The sequence below is a fragment of the Nestor notabilis genome, unplaced genomic scaffold, assembly GCF_000696875.1.
Source record: "Nestor notabilis isolate BGI_N333 unplaced genomic scaffold, ASM69687v1 scaffold7909, whole genome shotgun sequence".
Classification (NCBI taxonomy): domain Eukaryota; kingdom Metazoa; phylum Chordata; class Aves; order Psittaciformes; family Psittacidae; genus Nestor; species Nestor notabilis.
Window position 1 is genome coordinate 1 of NW_009942302.1, and position 16,710 is coordinate 16,710.

Here is a 16,710-nt window from a genome sequence, read left to right on the forward strand (position 1 = left end):
TTTTCCAGCTGGACATTGAGCTGTTTACCACGACTCTTTGCATGCAATGATGTTGATGTTGAAGTGTTACTGCTCGTCTGCTCTGCATTTATTGGAGTTAGCAGAAACTTGGGTCGGGAGGGAACTGGCCTAAACTTGAAAGAGAGAGACCAAAAAATGCAAATACTTGTTTTTCATGTGTATTGGGGTGATACTTCTGATTTTCTTATTCTGAGTACCTGAGTAATGGCAAGGTGAACAAAATGCTGGGGCAGTCATCCATGCAGCAAGCCGTTAAGTCCAGTTTTGTCATGATTCTTCAAATGGTGTTATCCATCCATGTACTTGGAAAGGAACGCCTTGAAGCATCCCCAGAGAAGGTTTCTTGTGTCACTTCTCCTAATTACCTTCATTCTTCAGGGAAGCTGTGAATCATTCAGGGTATAGACAGTGTGTCAAGCATGAAACTCTTCCCAGACTTTCTCAAAGTAGATGCAGATGAAGGATAGCTAAAAACCTTGCCAGGTTCCTGCAGGAACCTGGAGTTAAAAGCATTGTGGAAGTGTTCCCTAAACCCTGTAAAAAATACCTTAGCAAAATCTGGAAAAATGGAAAAATAAAATTAAAAATACCCGGCCTCTGTAAAAGTTAATCTTTTTCATACCTTCCTTAAGAAGGGGGGGGAAAAGAGAAGAAAATTGCAAAGAAGAGTTACAGCATATCACAGTGTCATTATTAAATTGTAATGAGGCAGCAATTATTTCTAGCCAAGCGTGAAGTAGCACGACAAGAATGAGCTCACGTGTCAGTGAGCAATCGTCAGACTGGCAAATATCCATGGCAGCACTGAGTGATGTGATGAAAGCTCTCTGTTTCTCTCTTGTCTCTGAATGCGTGTGGACATTGATGCCTGAGGCTTTATATCCCCAAGAGCTGTACGTTGAAAAACACATTAGCAAGCATTCATTTAAGCTTATTAAGGAAGCAGAAATAAAATGGTTAACAAAAGCAAATTCTTAGGTGTTATTTTCAATAATATTCAGCCCATTCTTGTACGCCTGAGGATAGGGGGAAGATGCATTTTCTTCTTAAACCTGAATTTAAGGGATGCATATGTTTTGCCTCCGCTAAATATTTCCATAGAGCAGCTTCTGTAGATTCAGACAGCATTACAGTGAAGAAATGCTTTGATATAAAACTGTCCCTTTTTTAAACGATGAGTATCGAAGAGATTTAAGGACCACCCGGTCTGTTTTCAGGAGTCTAAATAAGTGCTTGTGCAGACGCTGTTCCTTACCCTTACAGCTCCAGTCACCGTTACGGGCTTGCCATATAAATTGTTTCCAAGCTTTTACTACAGATTTATTCTGAACAAGATGTTAAGAACAGAGGACAGGACAAGAGAGAAAAATTCAGGTGCATGAGCTATCAAGGTTATGGTAATCTTTGTCCCTTAGCTTGCCTCTATTTTGGACAGTCAAAGTTTGCAAAACTGGGGTTTGGGTTTTTTGTCATAAAGGGAGCAAGGTGGAGCGATGTACATAGTATGGATTATATTTGTTTTCAGAGCAGCTCCTGACATCTCCCTGACATTATATTGGAAGAGCAGTTCATGGCATTACATGAGTCAGCATAGCATACAGGTTTGTCATAAAAACCAGGATACTTGGCACTGGATGTGGATAGATTCATAACCTTAGTAAATACTGGGCTTACTGTCAGTAGCCTGTTGGAGGGGAGTGCAGTGGTGCTGAGTGCCCAGCTGAGGTATGAAAAGGTGGTTCTTATCCTCTAGAAAAACCCATCATTTCAGGGTGAAACTGCATCATGGTGGACATATTACCCTGCATCACAGCAAAGTTTGCATGTTTCTTTCTAAGAATCCCCATCACTTTTGGTGGCTGGTTGCTCCCAGGAGCGATTGCCTATAGGGGAAGGCAGTTGGTAGCATTAATCCTTGGGTTTGAGTAGACCTTTCGGCCACCTCTCACAACTCAAAGACCGTAAGGAGAATAAGGCTTGATCTTGTCCTCTCAGTAGACATAAAACCAATAGTAAATTGCCAATAATATTAGTTCTGTTTTTTGGTTCTTCAAGGGCGTGTTTATCACTCCTTATCCCTCTTTGCTTTTACCATCTCCCATATTCAGCTCTATTGTTGACTTCCGAACCTGTTATGATGTTATAGTGATGCTGTTGTGTGCTTTGCTGCAGTAGTTTGCTTTTGGTTAGTACTTGCTTAAAGGAAGATTTTTGAATTGAGAGGCTTTAATCTGAAAGAGGATTTAGATGAGATCTTTGGAAGTAGTTCTTCACTCTGAAGGTGGTGAGACACTGGCACAGGGTGCCCAGAGAAGCTGTGGCTGCCCCTTCCCTGGCAGTGTTCAAGGCGCACTTGGACACAGGGGCTTGGAGCAACCTGGTCTAGTGGAAGGTGTCCCTGCCCGTGGCAGGGCGTTGGAACTGGATGAGCTTTAAGGCCCATTCCAGCCCAAACCATTATGGGATTGCCTTGTGGATGCTTGAAGTGTTTTTTCTCAGGGCAAGTGGCATCTTGCTCATTACTTGGGTTGTCACGAAGCAAGACACTGTATGTACCAGGCAGTGTTCATCCTTTTCTTCAGTTCCAGCAAGTTGTGCCCTTGTTATTTAATAGTGCAATAAAGAAAGAAAAGATCATAAAAACTGAATAACTAATGAAGAGGAGGGAAAGAATCTAGAAAGAATAAGAAAATGCATTAAACATTTCCCCAAGCAGGGAAATGAGTCTCAGTTCAGTGCCAAAACTCTGGTTAATGGAGATGTGTGTGGAGGCAAGGAAGACCACAAAGCAGACAGGGTAACCTCGTACCAGGGAATTCCTTCTTTTGTAGAGTGAGAGATAATTTGCTGTATTTCTCCTCAGCTTGTTTTGTGTGGGCTACACTTTGTTGTCACTGTAAAAAAGTGGTCATTTTTAGAGTGCTTGCGACACAGTGAATAGTAAGGGCCACTTTGCTTAATGTGCCACACAGCTGCTTCCTCCGTCCCATGCTGTCACTCTTGATCTGTCCTGATAATCACCATCCCAGTGTGTGTCTTGGAAACAGTCTGAAGTACAACTACAGGCCCATGAAAAATTTTTATTTAGGTAATAAATGTACTAGGGGATATTACTGCTTTCGCTGCAGCGTATATGGGTGGAGGCATGAGGACAGGAAGGTCTTTATTCATGTTTTCCCTTCTTGTCCAGCAGTCATCTTGATGGGAGTTACAATCTGAAATTACAGTGGGAGGCTTTATGATTTGAAAATATTTGTCACTACGCAGGCTGTTGCTGGTTTTAAGTCAGACAGGAAGGAAAGCCAGTGCTGGCAGATTTCAAGGTGAAATGGCTGAATATGATGTTATTCTGCACACTGTTCAGATAGGCAAATGTGCTGATAATGCAGATAACAACTGGACAGATGTAATCCCTAAATCAAACAGCAAGAATGTACTGCTGGTGGAGTTGCTGTTTTACAGGTGTGATAGCAGCCAGTCACATGGGAGTACCCCCGTCCACCTCGGTATTTCCTTCCAGCACCTCTTCATTTTCCTTCTAATTACTTATGAGAGGAACTATTTAATAGATTGATGTGTGTGTTCTTTATGCACGTTATGTGTTGCTACTGTGAACTAGTTACTGCATTTTGGTTCAGCAAAGATTCCTCAAGGATAATTCCTCCCTCTGTGGGGCAGACAGGAAGAAAGCCTCTTGGTGTTACCTGATTAACACATGGGGAGGAGAAATGCAGAAAGTTTGTTATAAAATAGAGAGGGAATAAGGCAGGAGATGGATGGTATGAAGCATTTTAAAAACAGCGTCTATTATTACATCTCATCTATCAAAAAAGATCACAGAGACCTCTTTCCTTAAGCACACAAATACATATATCATCTTTGCCCTTTTCAGGGTATTTTAAACCTAATTTTGGTTTTGAGTCTGTAGTTTCTGTATGCCAAAGTCAATTAATGTAATCATTTATAACAGAAGGCAACAGAGAACCTGTATATTGGAGTGAAATACTAAGTTGTTACATACCATTTTCTGCCATTAATTTCAATTTGCTTGGTCATAAAATCACCACCTTGTTCCATCTTGACAGCTACCAGTGAACCAGAGGCTCTTGGAACAATACCAGAGGACAGGAAAGACAACCTGCAAAATCCCTTTCCTACAGCCCTCTCCTAATCATTTTTGTTCAGTAATGAAGTCTTTGTTCACAAAGATTAATGACTTTGCAGGGGTCCCCTTCCCCCTTTGAGGGAAAGAGAGAACCAGTTTATTAAGCTGCTGCACAGGGAGCTGAGATTGAAGATAAGGACGTAAAGGGTTGTATTTTCTGGGAGCTGTATGGAAGATTACTCTGCTTGGATCCACAGTAACAATAGTAGGATTCGAGGTGCATAATTCTTTGCTTTGCACTTTGAAAGGATACCTCCTAAATATCCAGCTTGGAATTGGAGGTACCTATATATTTGCTAAAGCGGCTTGCAAAATTGCTCTGGAGCGTATTGTTTCCTTCAAGAAGCAGAAATAAAGTAATGTTTCACCTGATACACTACTTCCAGGGCCTACTGCAAATGACTTTGACTGAAGGATTGTTTCTTTCTCTGCTGAATCAGCTGCCTGAGCTGCAATGATTTTCATGGCCTGGTGGTTTTTTGTTAGAAATAGGATAAAAGGCTTAGCCTGTCTTGTTCATCCTGCCCTGACTAGATAGAGTTAACATTGAAGCGTTTGGCCTAACATAGTCTGCATTTCAGCAGCACAACAGGATGAATTTGAAATCACGCATCCTGCTGGTGATACAACTTCATCATTTGACATATCTGTGTTGGGACAACGGAGGATATTCCCTCCCTCTTTAGGAAACATAAAAATACAAGCTCAAAAGGCCAGCAGTATTGCCTAGAGGGCATAGCCAGGCTGTGCTCTGCGGGGAATCCCTTCTAATACATGCACTGGATTAAGTCAGTTTAACGGCCCATTTCAAATCTGATTTTATTGTTTCTCAGGCTGTGGTTCTGTGCACACCAACTGACAGCAGCTGCCTGCAGTTCTGCAGCCTTCAGTGGTTGATGTTGACTGCGGAAGCCCTGGCAGCTTCCACAGGTCCAATTCTCAAACAAGCAGCAGCATTTTCAGGGGGTAGAACAGAACCTCCCTGGTGCTCTTGGGTGGGTAGAGCTGTGCTTTGCCTCAAGCTACACCTGTGTGCTTTGCACGTGCACCGAAGCATTGCACCATGGAGATTGTGGCTCCTGCTCCTCCAGAGATAGCCATTATATTGTAATAAATGTGATAATTAAAGCTGTGATCAAGCTTAGGTTAAATGAATCCCTTACCTCCCTTCTTTTCAACAGCTGTTCAATCAAACAATCTGGGTTTGATATCCATTCAGATGTAATTTTGGGGGAGGACGTTTGAAATTTGCCACTTGGTAGGTTAGGAACTATTTGAGTAAAGGAGAAAAAACCCAGCAGGAGGACACCAACTGTTTTTCCTGGATGCTAAGGATAATTACTAGTGTGTGCAGTTTAAAACCATTATTTTAATTCCTCCACCTTGTCTGCTCTGCACATTTGATTCATTTGAGCCCTTTCCCAGTGGTTGCTTTTGTGTCTGTATGAAAGGTAGGATAAAGTTTACAACAGCACCTGAGTCATTTATGAATATCTTAGAATATCGTAGTCTTCCCATCCCTGGAACAGCTTAGGGCTACTGGGAAGTTTTATTTGTAGAATTTTGCTTTTTACAAGGCTGATAAACTGGTGAAAGACTGAGCAAAGCATCAGACTAATGAACTGTGAAAACAGTGCCTTGTTTTAGTTTGTCTAACTTTTTAATTCCATAGGTGGGAAAAGGGGAAAAATAGTTCTCAATTCCTGAAACAGTGTGTTTGTGTTATGTGCTGTTCATCAAGCTGTACAGTCAGCCTTAACTGCGCTGTTCTCTCCTAGGAGTGCAGGGTTAGAACTCTTCCCACTGAGATGAGCTGAATTTCCATTTGGTTTCAGAGACCGAGCCATTCCGCTGTTCTGCTTGTGGGCATGCTGGAGTAAGGCCATTAAAAGACCATTTTCAAGGGAGGTTTTATTATATACGAGCACATATCAGATTTGAAAACATACTCAGCAGCAGCAACAGCTCCCTACTGCAAAAGATAAAACATAAAGTCTAAACCCAAATGGACACTCGGAATCCTTTATGTGTCTCTGAATGACTCTCTTCCCTTCATTGCTTCATTAATGGATATCCTCACAGACCACGGATCTTTCTCAACTTTCCTTACATTGGGTTTATTCTGCCAATTGCCTGGTATTGTCAACTAATTGGAGTGGAAATCATAAATGTTGTTACTGAGCTGCCAAGTCTCCCCACTTGGCAGCTGGTGGGTGACACTAGTGATTGTTACCCAAAGTGTAATTGCTCAGGGCTCTGCCTACAGTCTCAACAAAACAGGCTGGCGTTCCTCCTCAGAGACATGCAATACCTGCCTCTGGTGGAGGATGACTTGGGAAATGAATCCAACCCAGCAGGTGTATCAGGGAGTGCTTGGGCTGGGTGCTACGGGTTTCTTACAAAAGCAGGAAAAGTAATTAGTAGGGTACATGCTAAGCAATAACAACCACCTTGGTTTTGGCATGATGGTAAAACATCAAGCTTGATTCCTGGCTAACATTCAGGCTTTGGCTGTAAGCTGCTGTTTTCACCCTCCTTAGTAATTGCAGGAATAGCCAGCTGTTGTGTGCTGCCTATTTCTATAGTCACTGCACCAGAATAGAGCACGGATTGTTACCTAGTGTGATGATACCCCAAGTTAAGTGGCATCTGATTGAATTACAGAGGCTTTTAATGTATTAACAGCAGACTCAGAGGAACAGGTGCAGCCATATGAAGTTATGATAACCAGTCAAAAAAGTCATGGTCAAAGAGATTAAGGTCTTCTGTGCTCTGTTTAATGTGACTGTGGCAACAGCAAACCATGAATGCTCACAGCTGCTCTTTAGTTTACTCTTTGCTTCAGTCCTGGTTGCTTTCTTGTCTCCTTCTCTTCTTACCCTTTTCTTAACATGCAGTTCTGCTCTCTTGCCTGCCTTTTCCTAAATCCTCATCAGTATTCTTCAACCTTTTGCACTGTGCTCCTGGGTCTTGGGTTTTATTTTATTTCACCTTGCGTCTGGGTGCCTGCAAGCTCTAAAGCTTTGTGAGCATATCTTGGTTTCTTGGCTCCTGTTCTGCAAACCAACCAAGTAACGTAGACATCTCTCCTTGCAGCATGGTGTTTTAAAATGCAGCTGAATTAGGAATCGTTTCTTCCTCTGATGTAGAGAAATCCAAAGAATTAATAAATAATAATGGCACTACTTGGCGCCTAAGGAGTGCTTTCCATCTTCAAGTGCTCTGTGCACAGCATTTCATTATTTATACTGTTAATTATATTAGTACTTGTAAGGAAAAAGCTTCTTAAATTGTCATTGATAAAAGTACACCCTTAACAGGATAGGAATTCAGTGCTTAAATTGTAGCAGATAATTTGTCCACTGAGGTACAGTGCCTTGGGGAAGATGTTACAGCAGTTCTTTAAGTGTCTACCAAAAAGTCTTGTTGTATGTTTAGAACAGTAATAACTGGGAGCTTTAAAGTGTCCTTCTAAGTGTTTGGTTGCCTTAGTGATAGTCACATTTGAAATGGAAAAACCAAAAAGAATAATAAAAATACTGGTAGTCTGTGTTCTCCAGGTCACGAGAGCTCTAAATATGTACCAATAAATCTTTTTATGCTTTACTGTATCAGCAGCTGTCAGCTACGCATTTCCATGTAAACAGGGCACATGTTAAAATGGGTTTGAGACGTGATACTAAAGGCATCAACATCCAGGAATACCACCACAACTAATTATTGCAATAAATTCCCCTTTCTTTCATGGATTTCCATCATGTGTATGAAGTACAAGGGCTGCTTTTCCCTCCCATTTCAAAGGAGTTAAATGGCCTTGCACTTTCAGTGGCTCGTACCCAGAGTGTTGCCTTTTACTCATTTTACTGTGTGTAACATTCAGACATTTGGTAGCATTACAGAGAATAAACCCTCTGCTTTTCTGCAGAGAAATCAGTAAACTTAATTATCACCAGACTTTTCCAATTTGGGTTTAGTTCTGTTGCTCCATAGCCAGGAATCTTAACCTTAATGTTGAACTGTCAAAAGAGCTGAACACCTAGACCCATGAGCTGTGTGGAAGACTCTCATACCCAAAAAATCCGGTAGTAGTTTTCTGGCTATTAACTGTATTATGATTTCTTAAAACCTCTGTGGGCATGTGTCAGTTTTGATCTGATACCTGGCAAATGGAAATCAGTGATGCATGCAGATATTCCAAGTGGATTATTATCATGTGGATTTAGAAAAAGCTGGTTTGAGCTTACGCTGTAATAGAAAATAAGGGAGAAGAGCAAAGAGAAGGTTTTCTTATGAGAAACTTGAGCATTTGAGTCTCACAATGTGAGTAAGGGTGGCTCTGTGCTGACCTCTTGCCATGCGAGTCCTTTGGCCATTTCCATTTCCACCATGGAAATAGTTTTTATTTTAATGAAGAAGAGAGGCCATAGGTGAAGGTTTAGGAGAGCCAGGTGATGAAGCACTTCATCTGCTCCCTGTGCTCAGTCTTAACCCATGTCTGGCTTCTGAGGCAGCAGCCTCACCCTGCAGTGAGCTACCGGTTTTAAAATCCAGGCTGCTTTCCACCACTGACATTGTTTTCTCACACTGATTCTCTCGTTTGCCACCCACTGCTTTGAGGTTTTCTTCCAACTAGAAACAAGCAAGCAAAGGATGCATCAAATACATACAGCAAATATATCAATAGATACATAAAATAATTCCATCAAACAGATTAAACATCATTCTCTATAGTGGAAAGATGTTTGGAGATCCAGGTATTATCATGGTTTTAGGAGTCTTTTGGGTGAATCTGATAAAGCTCTGTTAAGGAGGGCAGAATGTGTTAACTCCCTAACTAAAGCTTGGCACGCATGTAACTTAACCTGAACTTACCCTGTAACCGTAGTCTAAGTCTGCCAGCAGAGATGAAGTCAGGGTTTCCTTTCTAGAGCCACAGCCATGTGTGTGCGAGAGGAGAACCAGCTGTATTGCCAGAGCCAGAAATTACCATCTCTCTTGGTCTTGTTGATATCTTACCTGAGGGGCTGTTGTACACTTACTGCCATCACTGTTACTGGGGTTAGTGTTGCCATCATCATCACACTATCAGAGAATTCTTCACCTGAATTTGTGGTGCTGCCAGAGTGTTTGTTCCTTGTGTGTGAACTCTGCCACAAGAGAAGAGCGCGGTTTGATAGGAATGAAATGCTTCTGTAAAGCAGCGAAGAGGCACAAGGAATTGTCAGCAGCATTTTTGGTTATCCCACTGCTTGCAGGTTTGCACTGTTGATCCAGCATTGTAGGGTAAGCTGTTTGGTTTTGACCAAGAGCCCTCTTTCCCAGGGGAGGCAACCGGCCTTTTCTCCTTGACAGTCAGCCCTGCATGCAGGATGGGTGGAAGAAGAGAGAGCCCCTACCAGTGCCCTATTTCAGTTATGCAGGTGAGGTGAAGCCTTGTAAGATCACCTCTCCCCACACCTTACACACACTGGCTTGTAGAACTTCTTGAGTCGCTTGTAGATCCCATGAACTTCTTGCAAGACCGCAGCACCCAATAGCTTCTGCATAAGTTCCTGAGCAAATGGCCAGATTTTTCAAGATATTTTTGCTCTCATTAAGCAGTCTAATGGGCTTTTAAGGCACATTTCAGTGCTTTATCATTATGCTTAACAGTTTTAGTAGTTAGCCCTAAATATGGTCTTAGTAGTCAACTGTTAATCATCTTCTCATATCTTAATTTGCCTGAGTCGTACTTTACACTCTGAGTAAATTGACTTAATGGAGTAAATCACTGCATCATGTAAATGAGTGGCAAAGTCTGGTCTCTTTTCAAATCCATTAAAAATGAGGCTTAATGGCTTGGATAGCAGCTGTCTGTACTGCACAGGAAAATTTCCTGTGTGGCATAAATTTAGCCTGCTGTACGCATAGGGGTTGCCTAATGGGAAGGGTTTTTTTCAGGCAAGAAACTGATCTTCCTTGTCCCATTTTCTTTTGGTGGATTTAACTGAGGGCTTTAAAAACCAGCTAATTAAACATGAACATGGCAATTGAATCATTCAGAATACCTCAGTACATAGTTACTGGTTGCTTTTTTAAACTGCCAGAGAAAGGATGCTTGGTTTGGGTGAAGTGACAATGTGGAAGAACTGAGTGCAGGCAAGACGTTTGTAGGAAGAGGGGTGACAGGCAGACTTGGCTGCTTCTCTGGGATGCTGCTGATGCTATTTGGTATCAGGATGGCTGGAAGTCAGTGTTCAGGAGTAAAGAGAAAGAAGACTTTGTTTTCCAAGCATCCTACCAAAAGTGATGCGTTCGAAGTGGCTGCTCAGACCTTGGAGAAACTGGTGGGAAGCAAGGAGAAGTCTGGCAAGTGTCAGGGTCTGAGCTGCCTTATGAATGCAGGGTGGTTGTGTGGGGTTGTGACCTCAGCGTGGAAGGAATGGAAAGGGGTCAAGCTGGGGTGGTGACAACTCTTTAGACAATTAGCTGTGGGTGTTCCAGCTGGGTACACTGATGGAGTGGTAGCGACAGCTATTCCCAAATCTGTTGGACTGTCTGCTTGATCAGAGTCCTCTTCATGACCTGTTGGAGTAAATGGGACCAGATGGAGCCTGTTTGTACTTGGCTATGCACTCAGCATTTTTGACTAAATCAGTTTAATTGCATCTTAGGCTCTTTAGACCTTTGCTTCCATCTTACAGCCTAATGTAATAAGCAGAGTTTACATCGTGGTTTTAACACTAGAACCTTTTCGTCCTCAAAAGTTTCAATGTTACATTCAACAGCTCATTTGTGTTCACTCATGTCAAGATTTACCTGTGTTCCCTATCAGCTTATGGGGTGCTGAGTGCTACCACAGTTACCCAGGAGCAGTTTAGCCTCAAAGCTACCTCAGCTGCCTCCACACAAGCTGTGCTCATCGGGATAGCTGAAGTTTGGACAGTCCAAACTGAATTATAAAGTTTCCCACAGATGCTCTAAACACCTTGAAGTTGTTGGAGATTGTGTCCTGATGATTATCTTGCCTTTGGAGTGCCCCGTTGCTGGAAGTGTTCACAGCCAGGCTGGATGGGGCTTGGAGCAACCTGCTCTAGTGGAAGGTGTCCCTGCCCATAGCAGGGGGTTGGAACTGGATGAACTTTAAGGTCCCTTCCAACCAAACCAGTCTGCGATTTTAGGATTTGCTGTGCGTGGCCTTGTTTTTCAACAGTGTTTTTGAACTCACTGAATGAACAACACCAAAGTTGTGCCTGAGGAGCATGTGGGAAGGAGGGAAAGGTGGCCTGTTGCAGACTTTACTCTTCCAGTCTGTCTATATTGAGCTATTTGAGCTATTTGCTGTTGTGTAAAATAGCACTTGCCTTGTGCTGTATGGGTCTCATTTAAAACTTCTGTTTATTTGCAGAATAACACCATTTGGAAGCCAGATTCTTGCCAAGACTGCCGTTGCCACAGCAATATTGTCACCTGTGAACCTACCCTCTGCAAACACCCCCAGTGTGACTTTCAGAAGGTGAGGGGCTGCGACTGTTCAAATGCCAGCTGACCCAGTGTCCTGGTGGTGGGAGAAATGTCAGGTCGCTCTGGAGTTCCCAGCCTTCCACTGCTTGAAACCCCTGGAATAGTTGTACATTAAAATGTGTGTTTGGGTCCACCACACTGAGGTATCTGTTAAAGGTGTGGTGGGAGCAGTTGGGGTAGTTGGTCTTACAGTCCTTGTGGAAGCAAAGCTCCTCTTGTGTTAAGAGGGACACAGAAAGAGGACTCAGCATGAGGTGTTTTCTTGGAGAAGGTGGCAGAGGTGAGCTGATTGCGTCTCTTCATACACTGCGGTGATAGCTGCCATGTCAACCTTCTGGACTCAGCTGCCTCCCTGCAGCTCCCTTTTAGTTAACAGCAGGATCTGGGGGAAGCAAGAGGGAACAGTGAAATCCCATTTCACTTCCTAGGGTGTGTGTGACTGCTCAGGGTCAGGCACAGTCCCTGTACCCTTTCACATCTCACCGATGCAAGCTTGTATGCAAGAAACACATGGGCAAAACCCAGTGTGTGAACCTTTGTCCCCTTACCATGCTACAGCCGGAGGCTTGGTGTTGGAACAGCTTGCAGGCTGCTTGTGCTGCAATGGCAGTCTTGTCCCCGAAGGAAGCCCCTGAATGGACTTGGACCTCCCAGCATGAGGCCAGCTTCCAGTCACCCTACATTTGAAGGCAGAGCTAGGTCTTCCTTAAACATGCAGGTGGACGCTTTCCACCCTGATGAACAATGACAGAGCTGAACTTAAACGTTAGTCTTCCAGTTTCTTCTGCCTTGTGGTGGCCATTGAGCTTTTGTTGTCTCCTGTTTTATCTTTCTCTGTCTGAGCCTTTATTAATGGTTACAGCTAATTGGCCATGGAATTGGTCTTGCATTAGCATCTGGATTACTGGGGTAGCATGCATGAATGGCAATGAAAATTAGTGTTTTAAAGAGGCTCTGCTAATACAATTATATGGCTTTATGAAGCAGGTTAAAATGTTTTCCAATATGACAGCATTAACGAGGAAATAATTTTGATTCTTACTGGTTCTCCCTGTTATTATCACTGTGTATTGATTGAAGCAAGACTGAAATATTAGGAAGTTCTGTGCTAAAGAGGAGAGAAATAAAAAGAAGTGCTGGCACGGCACAACAGTAATGAGTGATGTTGTTCATCTTAAAAAACTAGATAAATGAAAAGGTGGCAACTCTAAAGCCTATAAAGGGAGATAGATTTATAGTGTGAAATGAAGCTGTGTGACTCCTTGACATGAGTGATCTTCAAGACAAAAGAGTTTAAGTGTTCCATAAAGGTCTGGCCATTCAAATGTTCAAAAGGATCATTAAAGATCTCAGAAGTAAAAAATCCAGCCATCCTTCAGGCACAAAGCAACCCCTGATGAACAAGGGCAGAAATCACCATCCCTCTCCATGGTTTATTTCTTGTTTGCTCATTATGAGATTTATGCTAGTATTGCTGATCTTGTTTACAGCACGAAAGCACAAACAAAACCAGGCAGGCTCTGCAAAAAGCATCCCCATTGGCATCCTAAACATTTGTATATAGAACTTAACTGCTGTGTGTGCCCAATGTGTTGAGTAGGTGGAAAATCTGCAAACATTATTTCTGTTGTGTGAACCAAAACAAGCCAACAACCAAGAACAGCTTCTCCCCAGCAGGATCACAGTTGAATAGGGTTTAATGGTTTAAGCTAAATGAAATGTTTCATTTTGTTTCCCACCTCTTAAAAAACATGGTATTGAAGGAAACCTTTTTTTTTTTTTAATTTGAAAAATCAAATTATTTCTTTTAGAAAACAGAGAGAAAAAAATCTTGTGACATTTCACACAGACTCACAGGGTGGTTTGGGTTGGAAGGGACAGCTGGAGACTTCCTAATTGTACTGTTAGGGGTATAAGTTCTCCTGTTATTTTGATGGTAAAATGTCAAATAGGGGAAACTGATATGATCCCAACAAAGGGATCTTGTGTAGCAGCATTATATATTTCACTTCATACTTCTACTGTCTAAACAGAGCACCAGGTCCAGCAAGGCCCCATGTCTTTACCTTCATGTTGAAGTCTCTGTTCCACATGTGCTTATTGGATTCTTGTCTCTTCTTAGGGAGAAGTGCTCCAAATAGCCTCCAAAAAGTGCTGCCCTGAGTGTGCCTCCAGAGCTGAAGGCTTTTGCCAGCATGAAGGACAGATCCACAGCGTGAGTGCTTGGTCATGTTTCTTGGCAGGGGGAATCCTTTCCAGTTTTTAGCTCTCTGGTTTATGTCAGTGAAGAATGCTTAGCTGATGTGCTTATATTCTATCACGATCAAATCATGTAATATAATAGCAGTTTGGTCATCGGGCTTTGCAGAAAGGGAATGTGTCACTGAGCAATCTGTCTTCTTGTCTTAAGGGGAGAAAGTTTCCCACTCATTCATTCACTTTGCTGTTTCTGTGGATGATTGAGACAACATAGTAGTGTTAGTAGGGCAGCAAAGCACAGTGAACTTGACATATTAGCTATCCACAAAGAAGGCTTTTCTCTCATCAGCCATCTATGCTGGGAGACATTGATTGCTGTTGTGCGACCTGGGTTATGTATTTAGTAATCCTGAATTATTCAAGAAGCAGGTTGAAGGATGTGGTTTCACCCAGTGGTGCTGAAAGGCCAAAACAATAAGTGTATACAGATGAGAAAAAAATAAAGATTCATGGGTAGTAGTTAATGAATCACAGCAATAGGTAAATGTAAAAGGTAAATACGTAAATGTAGAACAATGTCTTAACAGTGAACCCAAGTTCTGTGTCTGGTCTCTTACAGACTTTTCTGCTTGACAAGAGGGAAGTCAAGCCCAGTTCTTAAGAAATATGCTAAAATGCCCAGTACATTTGAATATTTGGCCCTGATGCTCTACGCCTGAGTTTGATGTTGTCACCCTCTGTTTCATCATGAGGCATGACCAGCATGAATCTGTTAGGAGCTAGACAAAGACTGGGATAGGAGGGATAGCACATAGAATCATAGGATGGTTTGGGTTGGAAAGGACCTTAAGATCGTCCAGTGCCGACCCCCTGCCACAGACAGGGACACCTTCCACTAGACCAGGTTGCTCCAAGCCCCTGTGTCCAACCTCACGGCGGGGAAGGGGGCAGCCACAGCTTCGCTGGGCACCCTGTGCCAGCACCTCAGCACCCCCGCAGGGAACAACTTCTTCCTTATATCTAACCTGCATCTCCTCTGCTTAGGTTTGAACCCATTGCCCCCTGTCCTATCACTACAGTCCCTACATCCACCCTCCTTTCATCTTTCTTTATATAATATATATTCTCATATTTCTTCATATTATATAATAACATTTAGGTAATATTATATTACATTACATTATATTTCTTGTTGCTTTGCTGCATTTAGCTATATTGTACTTTTGCTGCAGTGTTTGTATTCTGTCTGTCTGTAAGCCTGTTCTTGGGACACAAGTCAGGTATGCATCACCACAGGGATCAGAGACATGTTTGTACCTATGGTTACCTGTGGCACACCAAATCCACTCTGAGGTGGTCATTAGAAAGATTTTCTTGTTAGTGCAAAGTCTTGTATTGATGGTTGGCACAAATTTCTTCAAGGAAGACGTTTTCTCTTTTGTCAGTGAGCCACTGTAATGCTTTATGACTTGACCATCATTCTGCAAGTATCTGGCTAGCAACACTGGCCCCAAGCAGAAGGTCCATAGAAGAAAATCTGTATTTTCTGTCTGGCAAGAGCTTTTTTACTCCCTGCCTAATTCAGTATTGCACGTTTTCTAAAAATTAACATCCTCTATTTGTTGGAGAGTGTTGCAATGCACTGACATGTTTCTTCTTGGGGCCAGTTTTTCCTCATCCTCCCTCAGGGTAAAGATAGTTGTTTCTGTATTAATGAATAATCAAATCTAATGAGGTTTTACTCATAGTCAAGTGTGTTAATTATGTGGGGCGGGCATTGTGGCGAGGTGTATGTTGTGGTCCACGGTGACTATTACTCTAAAGAAAACATGTCTCTAAATGTAGAGTTTGCCCTGCAGAAGCTGTAATGAAGAGGGGATGTATCCATTAGTCTGGATGTTTTGCAGTGGGTTGTTGCTGGATGCCACTTTGGAACAGGAAGGAAAATGAGGCTGATTTCCAAGTTTGCTCCTTTACCAGTATTAACTTACTTTTAGCCCCAGTAGTGCAGCCAGGAATAAGGGCTATAATGTGTCCGGATTGACAGGGCCTGCAAAAGAGTAAAGTTAATACTAATGTAGGGCTTGAAGGGTAGCAGGTCTATTTACAGGTCTCATCAGCAGCTGGATTAATGCTGTGTTTTCTGTGCCTCTGGTTGTGTTGTGCACTGCAGCATGGCACGCAGTGGGCCAGCTCTGGATGTGTCCAGTGTTCCTGTGCCCATGGGAAGGTGAACTGCACTCCCCCAGCCTGCCCAGCCCTCACGTGTGGACGAGGAGAGCTGCAGTACACTGCTGAGGGATCCTGCTGTCCCAGATGTGTGGGCCATGGAGGTGAGTATTGTCTGGCTTTGTTGATCCAAGCAGTAGGTCATTGGAAATCTCCTTTTAGTCCAAAGCTTTTCTTGTCTTGTTCGGTTCTCTTGGGAGGACACTGGTGTCAAGTGTGTCCCTTAATTCTCTTTCTGTCCTGCTACCATATTTACATTTTTAACAGCTTCATCTGTAGGCCAAGAGGAAGTGGTGAGCTTTAAGCAGTGAGCAGATGTGCCTAATAAGTCCTTATTTTGGAGATTAAAATCTGGAAAAAAAATGCAGATATTTCCTGTGTACTGAGGGACTTGGACTGTAAGTTCCAGAAATGCCTGAGCTGTTGGATATCTTTTCTCATAGAAGCCCAGTGGAAGAGGTTCATCCAGAGCTCTTAACTCCCACATCTAAAGCCCTTGAAAACTGGTGGAACTGTTACTGTCATTACATGCTTTGACAAACTGGGGTTTTGAATTCTTAGAGGAACAAAATAAGTGTTTTGGTTATGGATGA

General features: G+C 42.7%; 1 protein-coding gene across 1 annotated transcript in view; it reads left to right on the plus strand.

The window, feature by feature from the left end:
- Positions 1-9,555: 9,555 nt before the first annotated feature.
- Positions 9,556-16,710, plus strand: part of LOC104411008 (extracellular matrix protein FRAS1-like) — a gene marked incomplete at its 3' end in the record, with an annotated part of 62,195 nt that continues 55,040 nt past the window's right edge. The window contains exons 1-4 of the mRNA XM_010021324.1: positions 9,556-9,606; positions 11,574-11,681; positions 13,812-13,904; positions 16,062-16,221. Coding sequence (XP_010019626.1) covers positions 9,556-9,606; positions 11,574-11,681; positions 13,812-13,904; positions 16,062-16,221 — 412 coding nt within the window. The remainder of the gene's footprint in view (positions 9,607-11,573; positions 11,682-13,811; positions 13,905-16,061; positions 16,222-16,710) is intronic.